Source organism: Telmatherina bonti (genome assembly GCF_933228915.1).
Source record: "Telmatherina bonti genome assembly, chromosome: 8".
Classification (NCBI taxonomy): Eukaryota; Metazoa; Chordata; class Actinopteri; order Atheriniformes; family Telmatherinidae; genus Telmatherina; species Telmatherina bonti.
The window spans coordinates 14,844,160-14,865,388 of record NC_136626.1 but is presented as its reverse complement, the minus strand read 5'-3'; the positions used below and the strand labels follow the sequence as shown (position 1 = coordinate 14,865,388).

General features: G+C 37.9%; 2 protein-coding genes across 2 annotated transcripts; both read left to right on the top strand.

The window, feature by feature from the left end:
• The first annotated feature begins 420 nt into the window (after positions 1-420).
• efcab7 (EF-hand calcium binding domain 7) lies at positions 421-11,487 on the top strand. The gene is made up of 13 exons (XM_079244677.1): positions 421-608; positions 1,555-1,766; positions 1,976-2,062; positions 2,781-2,979; positions 4,832-4,953; positions 7,525-7,666; positions 8,246-8,355; positions 8,633-8,790; positions 9,003-9,136; positions 9,227-9,375; positions 9,530-9,739; positions 10,258-10,365; positions 11,144-11,487. Exons 1-13 carry the CDS (start codon positions 479-481, stop codon positions 11,222-11,224), a joined length of 1,842 nt encoding a protein of 613 aa, XP_079100803.1. The 5' UTR covers positions 421-478; the 3' UTR covers positions 11,225-11,487.
• Positions 11,488-13,368: 1,881 nt separating this feature from the next.
• On the top strand, positions 13,369-19,832 carry pgm1 (phosphoglucomutase 1). The gene is made up of 11 exons (XM_079245424.1): positions 13,369-13,693; positions 15,314-15,476; positions 15,597-15,740; positions 15,961-16,086; positions 16,184-16,374; positions 17,025-17,179; positions 17,311-17,426; positions 17,523-17,658; positions 18,000-18,183; positions 18,515-18,649; positions 19,441-19,832. The coding sequence occupies exons 1-11, from the start codon at positions 13,448-13,450 to the stop codon at positions 19,528-19,530; spliced, it is 1,686 nt and encodes a 561-aa protein (XP_079101550.1). The 5' UTR covers positions 13,369-13,447; the 3' UTR covers positions 19,531-19,832.
• Positions 19,833-21,229: the final 1,397 nt, after the last annotated feature.

Here is a 21,229-nt window from a genome sequence, read left to right as displayed (position 1 = left end):
AAGATTTTTATTTTTTTTTTAATTCTATTATAGTTCTGATGGAGTCGTTCGATGCAAGTGTGGAGATCTTGAATAATATTGCCAGAAACAGTTTTTTTGTGTTAAATCTCAATTAAATTAATCTTAACATCATATTTTTGATGCCATGTCAAAACTACGTTATACATAGGTCTGCATAAACTCGTTTATGCAACGGGAACGCTTTAACGTTTGTTTCCCCCGTGCCCTATTTCATGCGCACCGCTCACTCTTTATTTATTAATTTTTTTTGCCAAGCAACAGGCAAACGAAGGCTGGCAACGTGCTGCGAGAAATGCAAATCTAAACGCGAGTAATATAACTATTATTTCAACTAATGCATTTTAGATTACGTAACGTGTCCAAACTAGTATTCTTTTACCCCTTTTATCAGACAGCTGAAGCTAACGATAACTGGATTGTTTTGCGTTTTTGTTTTTAGTTGCTTGCTGTGGCAGAGATGTCTTTTAAGGAGTCACCTCGTCTCTCCCACGACGAGGAGGCTTTCTATGTGCAGTGCAGGGCTGCATATCTGGCTCTGTTCAAATCTAGTTTAACAAATATTACTTCAAAAGAGCAGTTATGTCGTGGTAAGTTTTAATAAAATGTCATGACTTGCTAATTTGTTAGCAGCTGGCTATCGAATTCACGTTTGACAACTGAGAAGAAAAACAATTGATTATTTATTTGATTTATTTATTTATTTATTTGCTATCTTATTTACACGCACAAGTTATAGCAAAGATTTATCAGCAATTAAGTCTTTTTTTTCTGTCTGTGATGTAACAGAAGTGATTAATAAAAGCAAAAGGACAACAGGCTCTATTGTTTCAATTCATACCTAAAGTCAAACTTGTCATCTGTTGAAAAAAGTTTCCTCAGATTTATTTATTTACTTTTTATGCCAGCAATTAAAAAAGGAGATAATAAATGAAAGAAAAGCTTTATCTTAAGGTCGATAGCATACTTCTTATGCAACTGTAGTCAGTAAGGCAGTATTTTCTGATTTGGACCTACTGTCTGGTTGCTCTTGGTTTATCCTTGTCTCTAATCAGTAAAAGATTATCTGGTTTTATCTTTAGTAAGTTCTTTAGAAGTATTTGAAAACTTGCATGGAAATCCAAATTCTAAAATAATTCCTAGTTGTCCATAAAAAGCTTTAAATTGCAACATTATTGCAAAACAAAAAGGTGTTCTCTGATTGTCCTGATCCGTTTTGAATGCTCTTGAGTCACTAATTTGAATGAAAAAATAAATAAATAAAAACAATAACTTCAGAGCCATCACTTAAGAAAGCTGTAGTTGCACATGTGTTAGAATACAATTATTTGTAGCATATAGGAATAAATGTTTTAGGATTGCTTGACACTAGTTATGTCAGGCAAACTGACCAAAGCTTTCATGTGAAGTCTGGTAATATTCAAACATATTCATACTTTTGGAGAGATGTATATGTCATCCGCATTTCTAATTTTACTAGTGCCACCTGTCATATATGAACTAACTGTTCACCGTTTCCTCATTATTCTTATTCAGTCCTCCAGCAGGCTGGTAGAAATCCATCCCATGCCACCCTTGACAAATATTGGACTACAAAAACATCAAAACTGAACTTTGATGACTTCTGTGAAATTCTCAAGTGTGAGAGGAAAACTGAGGAAGCTGAGTTGATGAGAACTTTTAAAAAGATTGATGTGCATGGTGACGGCTACATCTCACATAGTGTTCTGGAGAAAGTTCTAACCACTGTAAGTAGATTAAAACATTCATATTAAAGAGATTTGTAACAAAGTGGATACTGTTTGGTTTTTGTTTTGTTTTTTTTGTTTTACTGGTTGTTTTTGGGGTTTTTTTTTTTTTTTGCTATACATTTTTGTAAAATGAAAGGATAATAAAGCACAACTTAAATAAAGTAGATTAATTTTTCATGAAATGTCTTTACATTAAAATGTTGCAGAGGGGAGAGAAAATGACAACAGAAGAGGTGAATGCCATTTTTTCGTTAGCTGACATCAACAAAGATGGCAAACTGGACTACGCAGAGGTGAGTGCAAAGAGGCATGAAGTTATTATGAACTGATCCTAACACCACTTTGCTGTGTGTATTACCATTACTCTATATGCAAGTTATCATCTTGGTTCAAGTCAGAATATTTAAAATATATTGTAAAATTCAATACCAATATCTAGACTGAAACTTTGGAAAAGGATTTCTCCCTAGTGAAATATTTCGAGGACTCGGGGCCAGGAAAAATGTCCCTATAGGGACAAAAAAGTATAATGCCAGGATCACCAACTCTGGCCCTCAATAGTCAGTGTTATGCAGCATTGGATGTTTCCCTTCAGGGACACACCTAATTCAAATGAATGGGTCATTAACAGACATGTGGAGAATTTGGCAACAAGCTGTTGAACATATTATTTGAATCAAGTATGTTGCAGATGGGAAACATTAAATACCTGCAGGACACCAGCACTCAAAGACTGCAGTGATCTCTGATGTATTGTATCAGATTAAGACTGAAAGATAATTGGCCACTGATAGCAGATGAAGTTTCAGAAACCTTATTTTAACTCGCACTCTTCACATTTTAAAAACGGTGCAGTTAAAGATACAAAATGTTGTATTTCTTCCTTGTTTCTTAAGAAGCTGCCTTGATTTGATGTCTGTTCAAAACATTCCCTTATTTATGCCCCTCTTTGTTTGCTCCAACCTTACCTCATGTGTCATCCTCTTAGTATTGCTTCCCTGTTGCTGTCAGTTCTGCAGGTTGTTTCTGTCTACTGTGGAACAGTGTCAAAAAGCTGCTTTGGACAAGCTTGAGGCAGATGCCAAGCTGAAAAGACAGAATTTTGGCAGTCAGCTGCACAGCCCTTCAAAGAGCTCTGTACCATCAGCATCATCACCAGTGGCAGAGGCAACAACTCACAGTGGAGAACCTGATTTAACACATAAGAAAGGTGCAATATGGGTTCTGCTACTGTTACCTTATATATAACAGAAAAAATATTCATTTTAGTATATATATATATATATATATATATATATATATATATATATATATATATATATATATATATATATATGTTATTAATGATAAAGTTGCTTTGCAGAATGAACTAAAAGACCAAAATATCAGTCTTTTGTTGTTATAGCTGCAGGTTTACTCCGAATTTCCATGTTTGGATGCTTATCTATAATCACGTTGCCCTAGTACACCTCAACAATTGGTTTTGATGAATAAATAATAGCTCTGTTATTGATCAATTTTTCACCACTAGTATGACAAATCACCTCACCAACACAGTCCATATATCATAATAGCTACACAATTAGGTCAGCTTGTTTGGAGGGAGGAGACATCAAAGTGTTTTGGTATGGGTAATTATTTCTGCCATTATGTGATTGACATAAGCTTTGTCTGCATGTACAAACACACACGCGCGCGCACACACACACACACACACACACACACACACAAAAAGTGCCTTTCAGCTCCCTTTTTTAGCTGCAGTTAAACACAGACCAGTTTCAGTGTTTGTAACAAACATGAACAATTCTGGCTACTTTTTAAAGTGGATGTAAAGCTCTACTTTTTCCACTATAAAGCCAGAGTGCTGAAGAAAGGCTTAAAGGAACTGAGATCCAGGATGAGGAAGCCACAGACAGGCCAACAGTGAGAAGATAAATGGGGTTGATTTAAGTGGTCAGTCCATGTTCATGTTATTGATTTAGAGGATTCTACCATTCCTCACTGGGGAGGTGATGAGGGATTAGAGAGGAGGCCTGGTCGCCCACCACTGCAAAAACAAATGAGCTCCCAGATAGTATTCGGGATTATCACATTATTGTGCCTCTCCCATGTATTGATTTATACCTGTTACATTTTAACAAGGCTCTGACATGAGATGCCGTGTGAGCGCACATCTTGAATGGGTTTTTCTTGGAGCTCAAAAATTGTTTTGACTTTTCATTTGGTCTTGTATTTGTCTATAAAACCAGAATATACATTTTACTGGTACTTGACTGTAATATGTTTTGCAGATTTTTTTTTTCCCAAAAATTTTTCAGCCTTTGTTTTTGGCACTTGCATTATTTAGTTTCATAGAATTTTTTTGTCACAGTAGTTTGCAGGAATAATGATTTTAAGATAAAATGATAAATGGAGCATTTGTTAGGAGAGATTTCAGTGCATTCTTGTCTAAAGTCACATAAAAGCAACATTTTTGTTCCCTTAATTAAAATACTGCTATCAGTATAGAACAGATCCATGATTAAATACCACCATAATGCATCTATTTATTATTATTCCACAGTAATTTGCTTATAAGCTTGTCACATTACTTTGCATCCTGATTTCCCAGGCTTAAAAACAATCAGACCCCTCATTAGTAAATTGATATTTTCTGGCTTCAATTAGTGTTCAAGGAAGAAAGTTGTGTGAGATAATGGATTTGAAAGGGCGCTGTTATGCCATTTGTGATTTAAAATGCCGCTATAATTAATTAAAGGGAGCTTGAACTTGAGACACTTTCTCAGAACCCAAATGCAAAGCATCCATTCTTACTTTAACTCAGTAATCGACTTCTGTGAAGACAGATTACAGTGTGAAGTATGTCATGCACCTCATCTCTCTTTTGAAAGTGTTTACTCTGTGTTGAGGGAGGGATGGGCTGTACTTAATCTGTCAGTCATAAATCAAACACTTTTCTAAATTTTGTGTCGTGCTTTAAAGCTTTTCTTCGTCAGTCTAATGTTTTTCTATAAAGTTTTCATGTTTCTGACGGGCTTGTATGTGTGTGTTTATCTTAGACAGCCGATCATCCTCCCGTCCTCCTTCAGCTCGCAGCAGACGGTCGTCCCTGTCCAACTCAATATCAGTGACATCCTGCAGCACCAAGACCATCAAAATCTCTGAGCCTCCAGGTTTACAGGTGACCCGCTACAGTCATTTTGACTTTCTAGCAACCATCATATGATTAACTTCAATTCTGATGAATGTTAGTGTTATGTTTTCACAAAATATTCTCTCTTTTGAATGTTGCTATGGGCTTATTGAGAAGGTTTTTATTTATTTTTTTATTTAATGGTGAAGGACAAAAAAAAATGAATGTTTCCTTTTTAAAGAAAAACAGCTAACTGAGACGAGAGGGCTTCATAGAACTGAACCTGAAGCCCACAGAGAAAGATGGAGATCCTGCAAATATGTGGTGCAGCCTGAAAGCCATGAGCTACAGCGTTGTGCCGTTGAGTCACATGTTGCCTGTAATATGTGCATCCATCTGTTTTCTTAACCACTTAGGCCAAAAAAGGGTGCCTGTAATATGTGGTAGCTAAACAGAGATTAAAAGAAAAAAAAAAAAGTTGCTGTACAAGCCTGTGAAGGCCTGTAATGTAACAGAGTGAGGATTAACAAATATGATATGTGAATGGGTTAATTTGGCTTGTGATATAAAAGTAGGATACAGTGTACCACAGTGAGTAGGATGTAAGAGCCAATGCCAAAAAGAAAAAAAAAACAACTTACAACAAAGCATTGAAACTAATGTAACTGTTAACATCATAGCTAATTTTACAATTACTTAAAGGCATAAAAAAAAATCAGCGTAATGAATACATTTAAAATATTATTTAATTTACAAGTTTGTTCTTATAATCTGTCATAAAAGAAAATTGTTGTAATATGAATCTGAAGTATGTACAATTTGTGCCGTCAGTGAGTCGCTCGATGTAATTGAATGGGGGCTCTTGTGAGGGACCCTATTATAAGAAGGACCTGCAGCTCCACAGCTCAGTGTCTGCTATGCAGTGGTTTATGATGGGTGAATTTGGCCCTGGGTGATTAGATATACACTGTATTGATCGCACACTCATTGTTTTCACTCTTTTTGGCTTAACCTCAGCTGGTTTACTTTATAGGAAGGGGAGAAGTAAATAAATAAATTAATGGGGGGAAAAAATGTTCCTTGCTCCATCTGTTAGGTCTGTGACTGCATTGAGATTAAAAAGGGCCAGGCATCATGGAGGTAAAAGAATGTGTACCCAGAGATTACCTCAGAGCTCTTATATTGTGATTGGCTATTAATAGCAGTGTAGTGAGTGGAGACATAGATGTGTAGTTGTGACAGGGTGTGTGTATGTGTGTGGCTTGTGTAATGGAAATAAAATTTCACGAACAAAAATTTCCATAGAAAAGGTTGCGATGACTATTTCTTAGTATTGTGTATCAATAAAAACTAAGTATACAGGAAGGTTTGTGTGTGTGTGTGTGTGTGCGTGCGTGCGTGCGTGCGTGCGTGCGTGCTTGGCTGGTTCAGTGTCCTGTGACTCTGTGAAACAGTAAATCAGACCTGTGGCCAGAGCAGGTGACAGCACCTGTATTAGTCTGCAGACTGACCCTCTCTCTATGGGGGCATTAATTCTGATGTCCTTAAGCAGGGGACGGGTGCCCATGGCATTTACCCCCATGTAATATTGTCTGGACAAACCACTGAAGTGTTATGGTTTGATCTTTTATGCCTCTCACAGCCCAAGATAAATACTTGTATGAAATGGCTTTTCTCTAAAGGAGTGGCATGCTCCATCTTTATGGTACTTTCTTTGTTTAACTTGGTGATTTATTAGTCCACTAAAAGGATATATAGCCTATTCCAGACATGCTTGGCCCTCAATGTCCTCTTACAGTGTGTTCACACCAACTGTGTTTTCATTTAATGTGTCTCCAATGAGGGGAATGAAAACTTCCCTGTGTTGATGTTCCTGTTCAATTTCAAATTATTAGCTCATTTTAGTTGTGCTGCCAGACAAAGGAACAACAGGATGTCAGAATGAGAGAAATATTAGGATTCATAAATATTGCCAAAGTAGCCCCCTGACAGTTTTGAATGACCGCTTGCTCAAGATTGAAAAGGCTAAATTTATCAAAGTTAAATGTACTCCAATTTGCTGTATCAGGTCCTGTAGAGATTTACTTCAGCCCACAGCAGAAACTCAGTGTGACAATTGTGCCCTCCTCTGGATCAACGTGAGTATGGCAGGTGTTTTCATGCTGCTAAGCTTCCATGTGGTAATGAATATGCCCCCTAAAGATTGCAGCAGTAATGATCACAATGGCAGTTTCTGTTAATCAAGTGAGCTACTTCACCGCTATGACGGACTGCTTAATTAACTTTTTCATGCCAAAACACACTTCCTCTGTCACAAGATCAATCCCCTTGTAAACAAGGACTGCAAATTAGTTTTGGTTTCTGTTGAACAAATAAATGCATTTTATTGCCAAAGAGAAAACATTTTGTTCTAATTGCATCAGGATATGAGTAGAGACCACACGTAGAGAAAGATGATACACACTTCAAGCTATACTATTTTTGATGTTATTTAAAGAACATCTTAGTGTGGGTATGGTGGCTTGTCATTCATTTTTCTCTTGGTATAATCATGTTATGTGAGCTTGTATGAATGTAATGGTTTTGTTAATAGAGCAGAAATATTTTCCACCATTCCAGGAGTGGCAGCACACTTCCATGAAAGGATGCTTCTTTGTAGAAGATGATGGAAGTATCAGCTCTCTTCAGTATCAACTCAATATCCCCCAGACGACCAATGTTTACCTAACCATCCAGCCACTGAACCTCAGCAACAGATCTGGTGGGTTTGTGCTCTTATATTTTCATAAAACTACATAAACCATAATGATGAAGGTACAATCAAATGTTATTTTCTTGCTGGACTGCTGCTGCATTGTTGTTAGACTGCTGTTTTAGTTAAAATGTCCTTGTTTCATGTGGGTTTTTTTAAATTAGTTTTTTTTTACTATTGTAGCAAAAAACAAATAAATTATGTCTTAACCATTTAAAGAATATGAATCATAAAAAAAAACAAGGGAGATTGTTTGGTTATGTACACCAGTTCACTGTGTCAGACTGTGTTGCAGCTCAGTGGAAAATAATTTATGAAGAGTTCAGTTCAGTTCATAAAATGAAAAAAGCCATAGTTGGGGTCAGATTGATGTTGGCTGTCAAAGTTTTTCTACATTGTAAAGATTGCATAAACTTGGACGCATGTAGCCTTTTTGATTCTTCCCTAAAATAATGTCTGTATAATAAATTATATTTGTATTTTTATACATGTATTTTGATCTTGTTGAGAAAAGTGTTGTGTTAAAGTATATTATATAAATTCCAAAATATGAATATATCCCTGTGATCTTCCTTAATGTGTTTTCAGACAAGTCTTCACCGTGGATGACAGTGGACACGGCTCTTTTCGTGATGTCAGTTGGTGACACCAAAGAGGACTCAACTTTAGTATGCTTCACAGAATCAAAAGACAAAGAAGTATGTTTGTGTGTAAATGTACAGTCAAAAAGGCATTTATTGAGATATTAAGCCCAAGCTTATTTAATTCAGGAGTGTATTATGTCAATATAAACCCTGCAAACCACATGACAATGTTTGTCCTCCTTGCTGTTCCGGTAGAGAGCCTTGATTATAAAAGATTAAGCCACTTCTAATGCGATGACAATGAACTTAAATTTGTTTCATTGATTGGTTCTTTATTCCAAGATATTTACTTGCAAGGCTCATTTACTTTGCAACCCTTATGTTCCTGCAGAAGTATGTTTGGAAAGGAGAACTAAATGCTGGAGCATACCGCTTGCTTCCCTTCACCAGCGGCTGCAGACTGAAGAAAAGAAGCAAAAAGGGTCTTTCAAATGTGGAGCTAGTCTACAGAACTGACACTGGAGAACTAGACCTTACCCGGGAGCTAAGGTGAGCCTTTTTTTTTTCTTTTCTTTTTTTTTTCTCTTCAGAATCAAAACAACATATAGCAACAGTATTTACAAAATATATCCAGGTCTGGATAAAAGCTCACAAAGGTCAAATGAAAGCTTGACTTTATGGATACATTATGTGTTAGAAAAGGGCAGATGGATGTACTCCGGTTGTGCTGATACGTCTCTGATACTCTGTTTCTGCCACAGAGAGGTTTTGTCCGACATCTTTGATGTGATAGACCTGGATGGAAATGGTTTACTCAGCCTTGAAGAGTACAATTTCTTTGAGCTAAGAACCAGTGGAGAGAAATGTGACAAAGATGCCTGGGCTGTCTGCAAAGGTACAGGAGCGCTGTTTTCTCTTGATAAATGTGATATATATTAGAGGGAAGGGGTTCAATAAGATGCTTACACATTTTTTTATTACAAAGAAAACTTTGATATGAGAAGGAACCAGCTGACGCGTCAGGGTTTCATGGAGCTGAACCTGATGGAGGCCACAGAGAAAGATGGAAATCCTGCAGATCTGTGGGTCACCCTGGAAGCCATGGGCTACAACCATGTCCTGGATCTGGTAGAGGTGGGGTTGCATATCAGATTTTATTCCAAAGATATATAAGCATAAATACCCGAGTTTTATTATGAAACAGCATGATATAAATCAAATGTACTATATTTTAAGGTTAATTCTTCCTTCAGCAAACTTAACAAACACCTCGTTCCCTCTCTGTCAGGCATGTCCATTTCAAATAGATGTGTACTGTGAAGGCACTCAGCCATCTATGCAGCCTGTAAGTATGGACTCTGGACCCAAGCTGCTGAACCAGGCTATCCAAAAGTCCATCACGGCTAGAACGGGAGCCAAAGCACTCAAAGGCCATGACAACGTCTTTATTTACACCTACAGAGGAGAAAACAGGATTTCCTCCCTCATTGCTAACAAGGTAGACAACAAGCTTTGTTTGAAATGATCTGACTCTGCAAGCAGCTGCTCTGACACATGAAAGATGTTGCACATATCCTACCAATGGATCCCAAAAAGTGAATGAATTTATTATAGTAAGCTCTGGATCCTAATGACCAATTAGAATATGTCAGTAGGAAGGATGAACAACTAAGACCTAGTCGGTTTCAATTCAGCCAACTAGTCTGTGGTGGTCCGAGACAATTCAGCTTACCGTCATTGATATGCTGTAGACATACCCATTTGCTTAGCAACTGGAGCTATTCTAAAAGAATGACCCAAAGTTGTAAAGGAACAACTGAAGAGAGAAAATATAGTTAGGCTGATTATCATGACTCTGTAGCTCAGTAATACTTTTTGTCTTTCTTCAGTTTGGGGTTTTCACAAACAAGAGTATTGGCCTTTTCCGTGTCTGTGTGTGTTTACTGAGCTGATGAAATTTCTGTATTTTGTACAAGTTGAAGTGAAGAAAGTTAACCATTGAAATTTCTTTTGCAGACCAATCAAAAAGTGACTGTTCATGTAAACAATGAGCAGAGCAGGAATTGCTGCAGCAGCAGATGCATGACTGTGTTTGCAGTAGAAGTGCCTGCCAGGACAAAGATGGTAAACACTTCAGAATACTTCTTCTAAGACTATCATTCTTTGGAATTGTTTCTACCTTATAATTCTATCTGAAGCTCTTTTCACATACCAATAACTTGAAAACAAAAAGATGAGATTGATCCATTTATTCTGTCTGCAATACAGCTGGCAGCTCACCCTGAGTCTGGAATCGGTGTCTGCAGTCCATTCAAATAATAAACAAGCTTAATTATCTCAGATAGTTGTGCTTACAGTATTAGAAGTAGTCTAATCAAGTCAAGATAGCCTGTAAAATACAATGCTAGAGACATTTGTCATCCAAATGTATGGTTTATTTTATTTCATCTTATAGTTGTATTGTAGTTTTTTGTATAATTAACAGATGCACTAATCATAAAACAGTATACAGAGCTTTCCACAGTGGTTCTGAGATGTCGGTGGGATAATGGATTTCCAAATTTGTTTTGGATTTCCAAATCTGTAATCATTTTAATTCCCAGAATATTCTAATTCAAAGTGTACTTGCATCTCACACAGTTGGGACCTCTTTTATGTAGTCTATGGTTGAGACACTTTCACAAACTGACTAAATCTGGTTGCAGACAGACACAAACTGGCAATATACTCAAACTATCTTTGTGCCAGATTTTGCTATTTTAGTGTGATCATGGGCACATTACCTGTTATATGTATGCAAGAGGGAAACTATACCAAACTGGCTGTTGCAGCTGATATAGTGACTCTGGATTATTATGTATTACCTTAGATGATCATGCAAAGATGTATTTTTTTCCTCTAGGTGTGCCAGCATGTCCTACCCATTAGTGAGAAGCAGGACTGGATATATAACTGCATGGAGACCATACTGCCCAACACATAAAGCTTGTCATGTAAACGGCTGTTATATCCAACCTATATCAAACCATAATTGTTTCACATGTGGTATAAGGAGATTTTATTATTCAATACCAGTTCAATACCCTCTGTCATTTCATTTATGCAAATATTGTTAATATACATAGATCTATCCTAATTGTTATGTTTTAATGATCAATCATCAGAGCCACATCAGATTACTCATACTTCCTTGTCAGAAATGAGCTCCTCTGCCTGATGTGGTTGCAAACAGCTTTATCAGGTCCATCTGTAGGAAAACCTGTTACACAGCATGCAGAATGATTGAGGAAACAAAGACTGTACCTGTTGTTGGGTACCCCCCCCCCCCCCCCCCCCCCCCTTTCTATTGTTAAGTTTTCTTTATATTTTATTTTTGCTTGAATGTGCCTTTGATACATTGTTGAATTTGGAAAGAATACTGAAAATGTAACAATTTTATGTAATTACAATGATTGTTAGACTCAGAAAATGTTTAGATCAATGGTTAAATTGCCATCATGACACTGCTGTTCAAATAAGTTACTTTAGTTTTTGTGTCTCAAGTAAAAGACATAAATGTAACTGATTTACACATTCTTAACACAGAAAATCATGTCATATCTTTTAATACATTTAATGTTGTCCCAAACTTTCCTAGTCTGATAAATGCATGATTAAGAATTTATGCCTCACCATCTGCAATTCCTAAAATATACGGAAGATTTCTCTCACTGTCCTGTTGAGCCCTTTTGTGCAATAATGTAACTTGGGTACAAACAATAAGACTGTAGGCCTGTAAAATACATCATATCAATTATGTGTGTTTTTTATTTTGGAGACACAGCAGCTTCTTAATTCAAGTCTGCATGAGCAGCCATTAGTCTCCATAACTTAAATTCTGTGGTGTGAGGATTTGGGGTTGGCAATCAAATGCATTCTTTTACAATGCAATCTGGTCTAAACTTTACTTGCCCTTGGACTTTTCAGATGAGCGCAGTCTTGACCTCCTATTTATATCTCTTGGGCCATTATGTGCCCTTTGACTTTTACTGCTGAAATAGTAGAGCCGGACACCTAAATGTCACATAGCGCATGAGATGTATTTAATGTCCTGAGCCCCTGTTTGCTCTTCTTTTCCCAACACATTCATGTTACTTGACTGCTTACATTTGGGATTCATAGTTGTAAACCAAATTAAATATCTGCTTTGTCATTTAGATACTGGTTTCATAATTATTAAGTGTTGAACTAAACAAATTTTGTTTGTATGGTATTACAACATCCTCCTCTTACAATACTTCTCTGTTGTGATGGTAAACTTTGCAATGATCAAATAATGTTATGCAACAGGCAAACAGTTGTGGCCAGAAGTGGACTATTTCCCAACACTGCAAGATCCTCTCTTTAAAACTGGAGCAAACTCTATCTGAACATATTATGATAATGATTATTCTATTCATACATTGTGCATTTCTTTCATTTTAAATAGTTTTTATCTAATAATGAGTTTAAAATGTTAACTTTCCAAATGAATGCTAACTTTTCTGCTTGGAATAGAGGAGAAAAGGTCTTTTCAAGTTTAAATTAATATTGAAACTTAAGATCCAACATTAGTATTTAAGTTTTCAAGCCTATATTTCTACTGTACATGACATTATTGAGACACACTCTCAGGGGCTGTACACAGGGGCTTCAAGCTGAGAAACAAGTTCATTACGTGTCATAACTGAAGTGCAAGGCCAGATTATCCAATGGGCATTATGGGCGCAGGCCTGGGGGCCCATGCCCACTTGGGGCCCACGTTTGGACATGAAACAAAATGTACATAAAAGCCACATAGTATCACTGGCTGAGAGGTGTTAGAAATGTCGTTTCACAGTGGATCATTTACAATTTTCACAATGTTGTGATGGGCAAGGGGGCCCCTGGAACACTGTGGGCCAAGGGGCCTGTGCACTTTTAATCCGGCCCTGCTGAAGTGGCTAACATTACGTATTACTTTTATTTTAATTTGCTTTCCTCGAAAACAATCCACTTTGTTGCTGCAGAAGTGGAAAAAAAAAATCTTCCATGTGCTTTACTTGCGCTTTAAACTGAGAGGGCGGGTGTGTGAGGGGGGGAGTTGCCCCGCGTGTACGTGCAGCAGGTCTGCCTCCACAGTCGCCTCCTTGTCGGACCACACTGCGGATCTCACGAGGTGACCATTGGTACTTTCTGGGGGTCGAAAATGGTGAAAATTACAACGGTGAAGACCAAGCCGTACACGGACCAGAAGCCCGGGACGAGCGGTCTGAGGAAGAGGGTGACTGTGTTCCAGCAGAACCAGCACTATGCCGAGAACTTCATCCAGAGCATTATCTCCGTCATCGACCCTGCCGAGCGCCAGGCAGCCACTCTGGTGGTCGGAGGAGATGGAAGGTTTTTCATGAAAGACGCGATTCAGTTGATCGTCCAGATCGCAGCAGCCAACGGGGTCAGTCGGAGAAGGAAATGTACACTTTAGTTGCATGCTTGCCTTGTGTTAAGCTAGCTGTGTAAACACTCCCTGCCTTGCCTGCTTCTGAATAGCATCACAGTTAGCAAGCTTAATCAGACCTAAATGACAAGTTTATCAACTTAATTCCACAATATACACTGTTGTGCATATAGTACCATCTGTACTGTGTACTATAGTTGGTCACCAGTAAATGACTAGATATGTTGAGCAACTTTAATTGCTCAATGCTAACCTCTCTGCCAAAAGCACTCAAACTGTCAATGGACCTACACGTATCTTTATTGCTAATGCAGTTAATGATGCTAATAAAACACAAAATGCTATCTCTTTTTTTTTTTTCCATTTAAGTTTCGCAACAAATCCAAACGTTATTTAGGAAATGCATGTTGATACAGTCATGTAAGGAAATGAAGGACTTTCCTTTGCACTAGCTAACTATCTCCCTCTTTCTTGTGGGAAAAACTATTGGAGCGTGATTTGGATTCATTCTTGTCTCGTATTCACAAGCTTTGATATTAGGACGAGTCTCCTCTCGCCTGTGTTTAATGGAAAATCTTATGACCTTGCGAGTTTCAGAACACTGAGCGAGCTACAATCAGGTGTCATTGACACCCGTGGAGTTCATCCCACAGTCTCCCGTGGCCTGCCTGACCGCGGTGATCTTTTGGATAAAGTGTGTGAGGGCCAGCTGCATTTCAACCGACTTACCTTTGACATTTAAACACTCACACGATATCTTCGCTACATCGTGGACGGTTTTGAAAAAGTCTCTAGAGCAGTCTCGAGTTTTGTATTGCAAGTGGAAATCATACAAATAATAAAAAAAAAAAGTAATCTTTGTTAGTGTTGTTAAAGGATGCACAGTAGCTTATTTCATAATATGCTGCGGTGAGATGCCGCTCCGGGGGGGGGGGGGTGTTACGTGACGTTACGTTCAGTCAGTCACGTTGCCCTGCATGTCTGTAGCTTTGCAGAAATGCATGACTTGAATACTCTCTATATTTGTTTAAATTTGGCATTTCTGGCAGATTGGCAGCAAATCTTGTTTTAGTTGTGTGTCTGACTATTGCACAAAGCAGCCAATTTACTAAGCAGGAAATATTGGTTTGTGTCTCCATTACCTTTATTGAAATTTATGCTCTGCCTTCATATGAATGAACCAACACAAACCAGAGTTGCTACATGCAGAGTTTCCAAATGAAGCCAGCACAAGTAACTTGCTTAGAAATGGTTTGTTTGGTTTGTCTTGGCAAATTTTGGTGAAATTTAAGAAACGATTGATGGGGAAATGGTATTGTTGATTAAGATGTAGACACAGAGGCCCCACTCTTTACACGTTTACGCAAAACAAACTAAGATAGAGATGGCAGCATGGTTTCAAAACATAAAAGGGTGAAGGTACACTTGCTATTTTTGTCTCTTTTTGTCTCAACCTATTGTAAATCCTTATTTGCAGTCCCCATAAATGACCCACCCACCCCCCTTTTTCTGTTCTTTTTTTTTGTTAGTTGAACTTTTTGTAGTTTTACCTCTTCCATTGTGTATTAAGAAGAAAAGTGTGCACTAATTTTTTTTTTTACAACATTTTTGCCACAGATTAATCACTTGGTAATTGGACAAAATGGCATCATGTCCACCCCAGCAGTCTCCTGTGTCATCCGCAAGATAAAGGCAGTGGGGGGTATTATTCTCACAGCTAGCCACAACCCGGGAGGCCCCAGTGGAGATTTTGGCATCAAGTACAACATTGCCAGTGGAGGTGTGAGAAGTATAGAGACTTGTGGTTCTGATCTTTGCTGTTTAAGCACTGAAGAATGTGAAATTAAAGACATATTTCATTGCATAATCCCGTACCAGTCTTTTTTAACTTTGTTCGTAGGACCTGCTCCCGAGGGCATCACAAACAAAATATATGAGGTCAGCAAAAGCCTGCAGGAGTATCATATCTGCCCAGAACTCAAAGTGGATCTGTCCAAGATTGGAAAGCAGACCTTTGAAGTGGACACTTTCAAGCCTTTCATAGGTAAAGTTGAATCCTGTCTTCTTTGGAAAGAAAAAAAATATGTTAAATATGTGACAACATGCAATGCAACATTCATATTTGTTGTCTTGTAAAATCTCTTTTAAAAAAAAAAAAAAAAAAAAAATCCATTTGAAGTATTAAATTGACCAAGTTGGAATCTTTCAATAACTACATATTAGATGATGAGTGTCATGGGATATTCTCCTTGATTTTGTCTCAGTGGAGATTGTGGACTCAGTTGAAGCTTATGCTGAGATGCTAAGGGGCATCTTTGACTTTGCTGCACTGAAGGAGCTTCTCTCTGGTACCAATCACATTAATGTCCGACTGGATGCTATGCATGGAGGTATGGAATAGCCTACTACATGAGTAAAAGAGTTAATTTGTTCGTCAGATGTCTTCGGCAACATTTAATGATCTCTTTTTAATGATGCTCTTTTTAGTGGTTGGTCCTTATGTGAAGAAGATTGTGTGTGAAGAACTGGGTTCTCCGGCCAACTCTGCTGTCAACTGTGTGCCCCAGGAAGATTTTGGTGGCCATCACCCTGATCCCAACTTGACCTATGCTGCTGACCTGGTCAACACCATGAAAGGTGGACAATATGACTTTGGAGCTGCCTTCGATGGTGATGGTGTAAGTGATGTAACTTGATGAAGAGTTCTTCAGCTTTTAAATTCAACTAAATATGAGGGAGAGATGAGAGCAAAACTGAGATGTTTTTATGAATAAGAACAGGGGTGCCCAGCTCCGGTCCTCAAGGACTGCCATCTGATAGGTTTTCCATGTATCCCTGTTCCAACACTCCTGATTCAATAGAATACGTTTTTGTGCTGAACTTCATTGGCTGTTGGATCAATTTAATTGAAGGTTGGTGTGTTGGAAGAGTGATACGTAGAAAACCTGCAGGACAGTGGACCTTGATCGACCTTGGACACCCCTGAATTAAAATAAATCAAATTGGGTTGCATAAAATGAATTCATTTGACTTGCATATAAAGTGTTTTTTATTATTTCTTCAGTGAAACAGTGTAAGTAATCAGAATTTTGGGCTTATGTTCCACAGTGAGATGGAATAAAATGACTTCCTTTAGATGGAAAAATCCCACATAGAGAAGTATCTTTTCACAAAAAGGACGAGCACTGAACTGTCCTACTCCCAGTTTTTTTTTTTTTTTTTTTTTTTTTTTTTTTTTTTAAACATACAAATTATATTTACTACTCTGGAATCATTCTTATTGTATGCTGCTGTGATCCCTTTGCCAATTACTCTATCTCCTCTTTAGGACCGCAACATGGTGCTGGGGAAACACGGCTTCTTTGTAAATCCCTCTGATTCTGTGGCTGTCATTGCTGCTAACATTACTGGCATCCCATACTTCAAGAATACTGGCGTCAAAGGCTTGGCACGCAGTATGCCTACCAGTGGAGCTCTTGACAAGTAAAAACCACACAACATAACCGTTAATCAAAAGTTTTCATCATTGGATTGATTAAATTAGTGCCTCACTCTCATCACTTACAGAACCATGCTTGCTTATGTGGTTTATTATGTGTTCTAATTTATCCCAGCGTGGCTAAAGCTCTACAGATGCAGCTGTACGAGACTCCAACCGGCTGGAAGTTCTTTGGAAACTTGATGGATGCTGGTAAACTCTCACTGTGTGGAGAGGAGAGCTTTGGCACTGGTAAGACCTTGTCTATAGTTTTGTGTAACTTGGATTACGGTAAGAGAAAGCATTGTTCTTCTCTCATCCTCTCTTGTCACTCTGCCAACCAAACAGGCTCAGATCATATCCGTGAGAAAGATGGCTTGTGGGCTGTGCTCGCGTGGTTGTCGATCTTGGCCACCAGGAAACAGAGCGTGGAGGAGATCATGAAGGATCACTGGCAGAAGTTTGGCAGAAACTTTTTCACTAGGTAAGAAGTCATGCTTGTCGATAAACGAGTGAAATGATAGGCTATGTTCCAAAATAGGGGAGAATTTAATCTTCCTAATGGTTTGTATAGTTTGATATATAGTGTTAAGAAAACCTGGGATGATGTAGGGATGTTGGGTTCTCAAGTATTATTTTGTCACCATCTAGTGGCAAAAAAAGATAATGCAGCAGTTGTGACTCTAATTTAATTATATTCATATGTATAAAGTATATTTCTCAATGAATTAAGTGTAAAATTTAATGCAGCCATGGCCAATTCTCTGATGCCAGATAGATACCAGATTACATTTCTGCATCAACATTGTCTGACTTCAATTCCAGGTACGACTATGAGGAGGTCGACTCAGATGCCGCCAACAAGATGATCAAGGATCTGGAGGCACAAATGCTCGAGCCTTCTTTTGTAGGAAAGAAATTTTCATCTGGAGATAAGACTTATGAGGTGGCCATTGCTGACAATTTTGCCTACACAGACCCTGTAGATGGCAGCGTATCCAAAAACCAGGTAAGACAAACAGCTTGCTTTGCTAACTGTCAACATAGCAACATCTCAACTTCTTATTTAGACCAAATCCTGAAAGTGTTTTTTGTTCCTCACAATTGTATTTAAAGAGTGTTTGGCCTTAATATTTAAAAGTGATTTTACCTTATTTGACATAATAATAGTAATACTAATTACAGAATTCAGAAATTGGGTATGTAACTCATGTCATCTGTCAACACAAAGTGGAAAAGTTTGAATCATGACACTTCTTTCATGTTCGCGTTTCCCAACTGTTGTATGTTTTCATTTATCGTCTTGTCCTCCGGTGTCTTCGTACTCTTTCATCTCTCAGGGTCTCCGGATCATCTTCTCTGATGGCTCCAGAGTAATCTTCCGTCTCAGTGGGACAGGCAGTGCGGGAGCAACCATCAGGCTCTACATAGACAGCTATGAGAAGGATCCTCAGAAAATTTACCAGGATCCACAGGTGAGGAAAATGTGGAGTAATCATAGCTGGTCATATCCAGTGAGAGAAAGCTTAAATGGGACCAAGACCAGTATAAACAAATTTTTTTTTTTTTTTTTTTAAAGATTAGATCATTGACAAATAAGTAGGAAAGCAAATATTCATGTAGTTTTTCCACCCCGTCATCTGTTCCTCTTACATCAAGCAAAGTTTTACTCTTGAGTCCCAGGACTAGACACATCTGTTATGTGCAGGACTGCCAACATTGGCCAGAGATCTCCAAAGGACAAGTTCTAGATATTTTATTCAACATGGGAGATACTAATAGAGACATTTGGCTAAACCTTGAGTTGTTGCAGCTTATCAAGGCCATTTGAAAAAGGAAAACTAAACACAGGGGAAAAGTAGAGTTTGCATTCCAACTATACACTTCATAAAGTACTTTTGACTTGTATCAACAGGGAGGTGATGGAAGACATGAATTTAGGCAAAATGTTTTAATTGGCAGACTTTGACAAGAGTTTCTAAGCAGTCATACTGAGATGTGTTCAGTTAATTGCAGTCTACAAAATCACCATTAGATGGCACCAAATCCGACTTATTTGAGAATGCTCCTTAAAAATGCCCAAAACCAGATTTTCTGTCAGCTTTTATACAAAACTAACGTCCTTTATCTTTGTTATACTTTTAAAATTAATTTTACACCGCTACTACACACTGTACAGTGTTATGAGTTCCACGTTTGAGAAATTGTTGATTGAACTAAAGAAGTTTGATTAATTATTTTTGTGTATGTGTATTTCGTTGTCTAGGTGATGCTGGCTCCTCTGGTAGACATTGCTCTTAAGGTCTCTCAGCTCGGTGAGAGGACCGGACGTACCGGCCCAACTGTGATCACATGATTCCTCTACCACACTGCCTCCACTCATGTGCAACAGGTTACCTCCACTGTCTCTGGGATGAAGCTGCCTCTGAATGCTGTCTTGGTTTAGGTAGTTTGCCGTCTTTAAAATACAGCTGACAACAAAAAAAAAACAAAAAACTGAGGAACACTTGAGTTTGCATTAATGTTTTCACTGCCCTCTTCTGTTACAAGATAGCTGTTGTATACTATTTAGTTGTTTACAGTGAAACTTGATGCCCTTCAGTAATCTGCCTGACATGAAGAGACACATTTGCATATTTGAGGCATTGAAGGGAAGGTTGGACAAGTATTACATTTTCTGTCACCTTAGTAGCATTTATTGCAATGTCAGTGTAATAAGTTTGGGAGGGCAGACTTGAGTATATGCCATGTAATACCTCAAATTGTTTTTTTTTTGTAGTTGTTATTGTCCAGCTTTGTTATCATGTAATGCAAAAACTGCTAAACTGAGCATAAATCAGCATTTTGGGGCAATTTCACCCCTTTCTTATCATTTTCCCATATTGACCCGGTGCCTTCCCTGTCTGTGTTCTTCCAGAAACACCAAAATAGCCTCTCAACCTGAACCACAGCAAATGTTTTGTGATCCTATACACCAGTCATGAATAAAACAGCCTTCCATTAAAGCAATGTTGTCAAGTATTTTTTTTAATACTTTCTGGTTGCTCTGTAATTTCTTTTCAGTTTCCTGTTAAACTGATACTAATCATGCACAAATATTTACAGATACTGTATTTTGAGAAAATGGTTGGTATTTAAAGCAGTAGTTATTGTCTGAATAGACCAGGAGTAAAGCTCAACTTTCACTCGAGGAATGGAGAAACAAGATAGTGTTAATGATAGCTTTTGTATCATTGGGAAATGACTCTGGATACATGCAGTGATCCAACTGGCAGTGAGCGAGCCAAGCCTTCAGACCAGCCAAGCGCTTCAAAGAAAAAAACCATGCCCTCCAAGACGTTCCTGAAGGCAAAGAAATACAAAATGTATCATTAAATCATTAAATCTTGTTTAATGATATTGTCAAAGTAATCTTCAATATTAAGAAGTGCCAAATGGTCAGGGTAGCCTAAAAGTAAATTTAATTTGTGAAGGTGAACCGATTTTAGTTCCAGATGTTTAAATAGAGACTGACAGAAATGAAATTATGAGGCTGGAAAACCAGGAGCTCCGTAAAGACTGTTTAGGACCTGCTCTATGTAGTACTGGCTTTAAACACTGTTGGGTACATTATATTCTAATTGCTGTTCTGTACGTCAGCATCATTTATTTTAACCATCTCAGCTTGGTGTACCTGTTAAAATACATGGCTAGTCTAGAGTTTCTGAGCTGGAACTAACTGTGAAGTCTAGTTGGATTTGCATGCAGATATTTAAAGAGCTTGTTGTATAATGGCAGTGTGTCACTGCTACTATTACAGCAAATTTACATTTCCTGTGATTATGCTAGCAAAAGCTTTCAGACACACATTTCACATGGCATTATTGACTATTATGAGCTAGCTCTGATTAAATCTAAACTTTCATCTTTGTTTAAATTATGTTTAGATAAACTTTAAAAGCTTATTGCTTGTCTTCAGACATAGAAAATGAGGTATTTGGGCCCTGGGACTGGACTTAACAATTCCTTTTTATTCCTCAAGGGGTCAAAAACAGGGTGGAAACTTTTTCATGCTG

Coding starts and splice junctions, on each gene's coding strand:
- efcab7 (XM_079244677.1), top strand. CDS start 479: ATGTCTTTTAAGGAGTCACCTCGTCTCTCCCACGACGAGGAGGCTTTC. Junction 9,740..10,257: donor CCTCCCTCATTGCTAACAAG/GTAGACAACAAG, acceptor TTTCTTTTGCAG/ACCAATCAAAAAGTGACTGT. Junction 10,366..11,143: donor TGCCTGCCAGGACAAAGATG/GTAAACACTTCA, acceptor TTTTTCCTCTAG/GTGTGCCAGCATGTCCTACC.
- pgm1 (XM_079245424.1), top strand. CDS start 13,448: ATGGTGAAAATTACAACGGTGAAGACCAAGCCGTACACGGACCAGAAG. Junction 16,375..17,024: donor CTGCCTTCGATGGTGATGGT/GTAAGTGATGTA, acceptor TCTCCTCTTTAG/GACCGCAACATGGTGCTGGG. Junction 17,427..17,522: donor AGAGGAGAGCTTTGGCACTG/GTAAGACCTTGT, acceptor CCAACCAAACAG/GCTCAGATCATATCCGTGAG.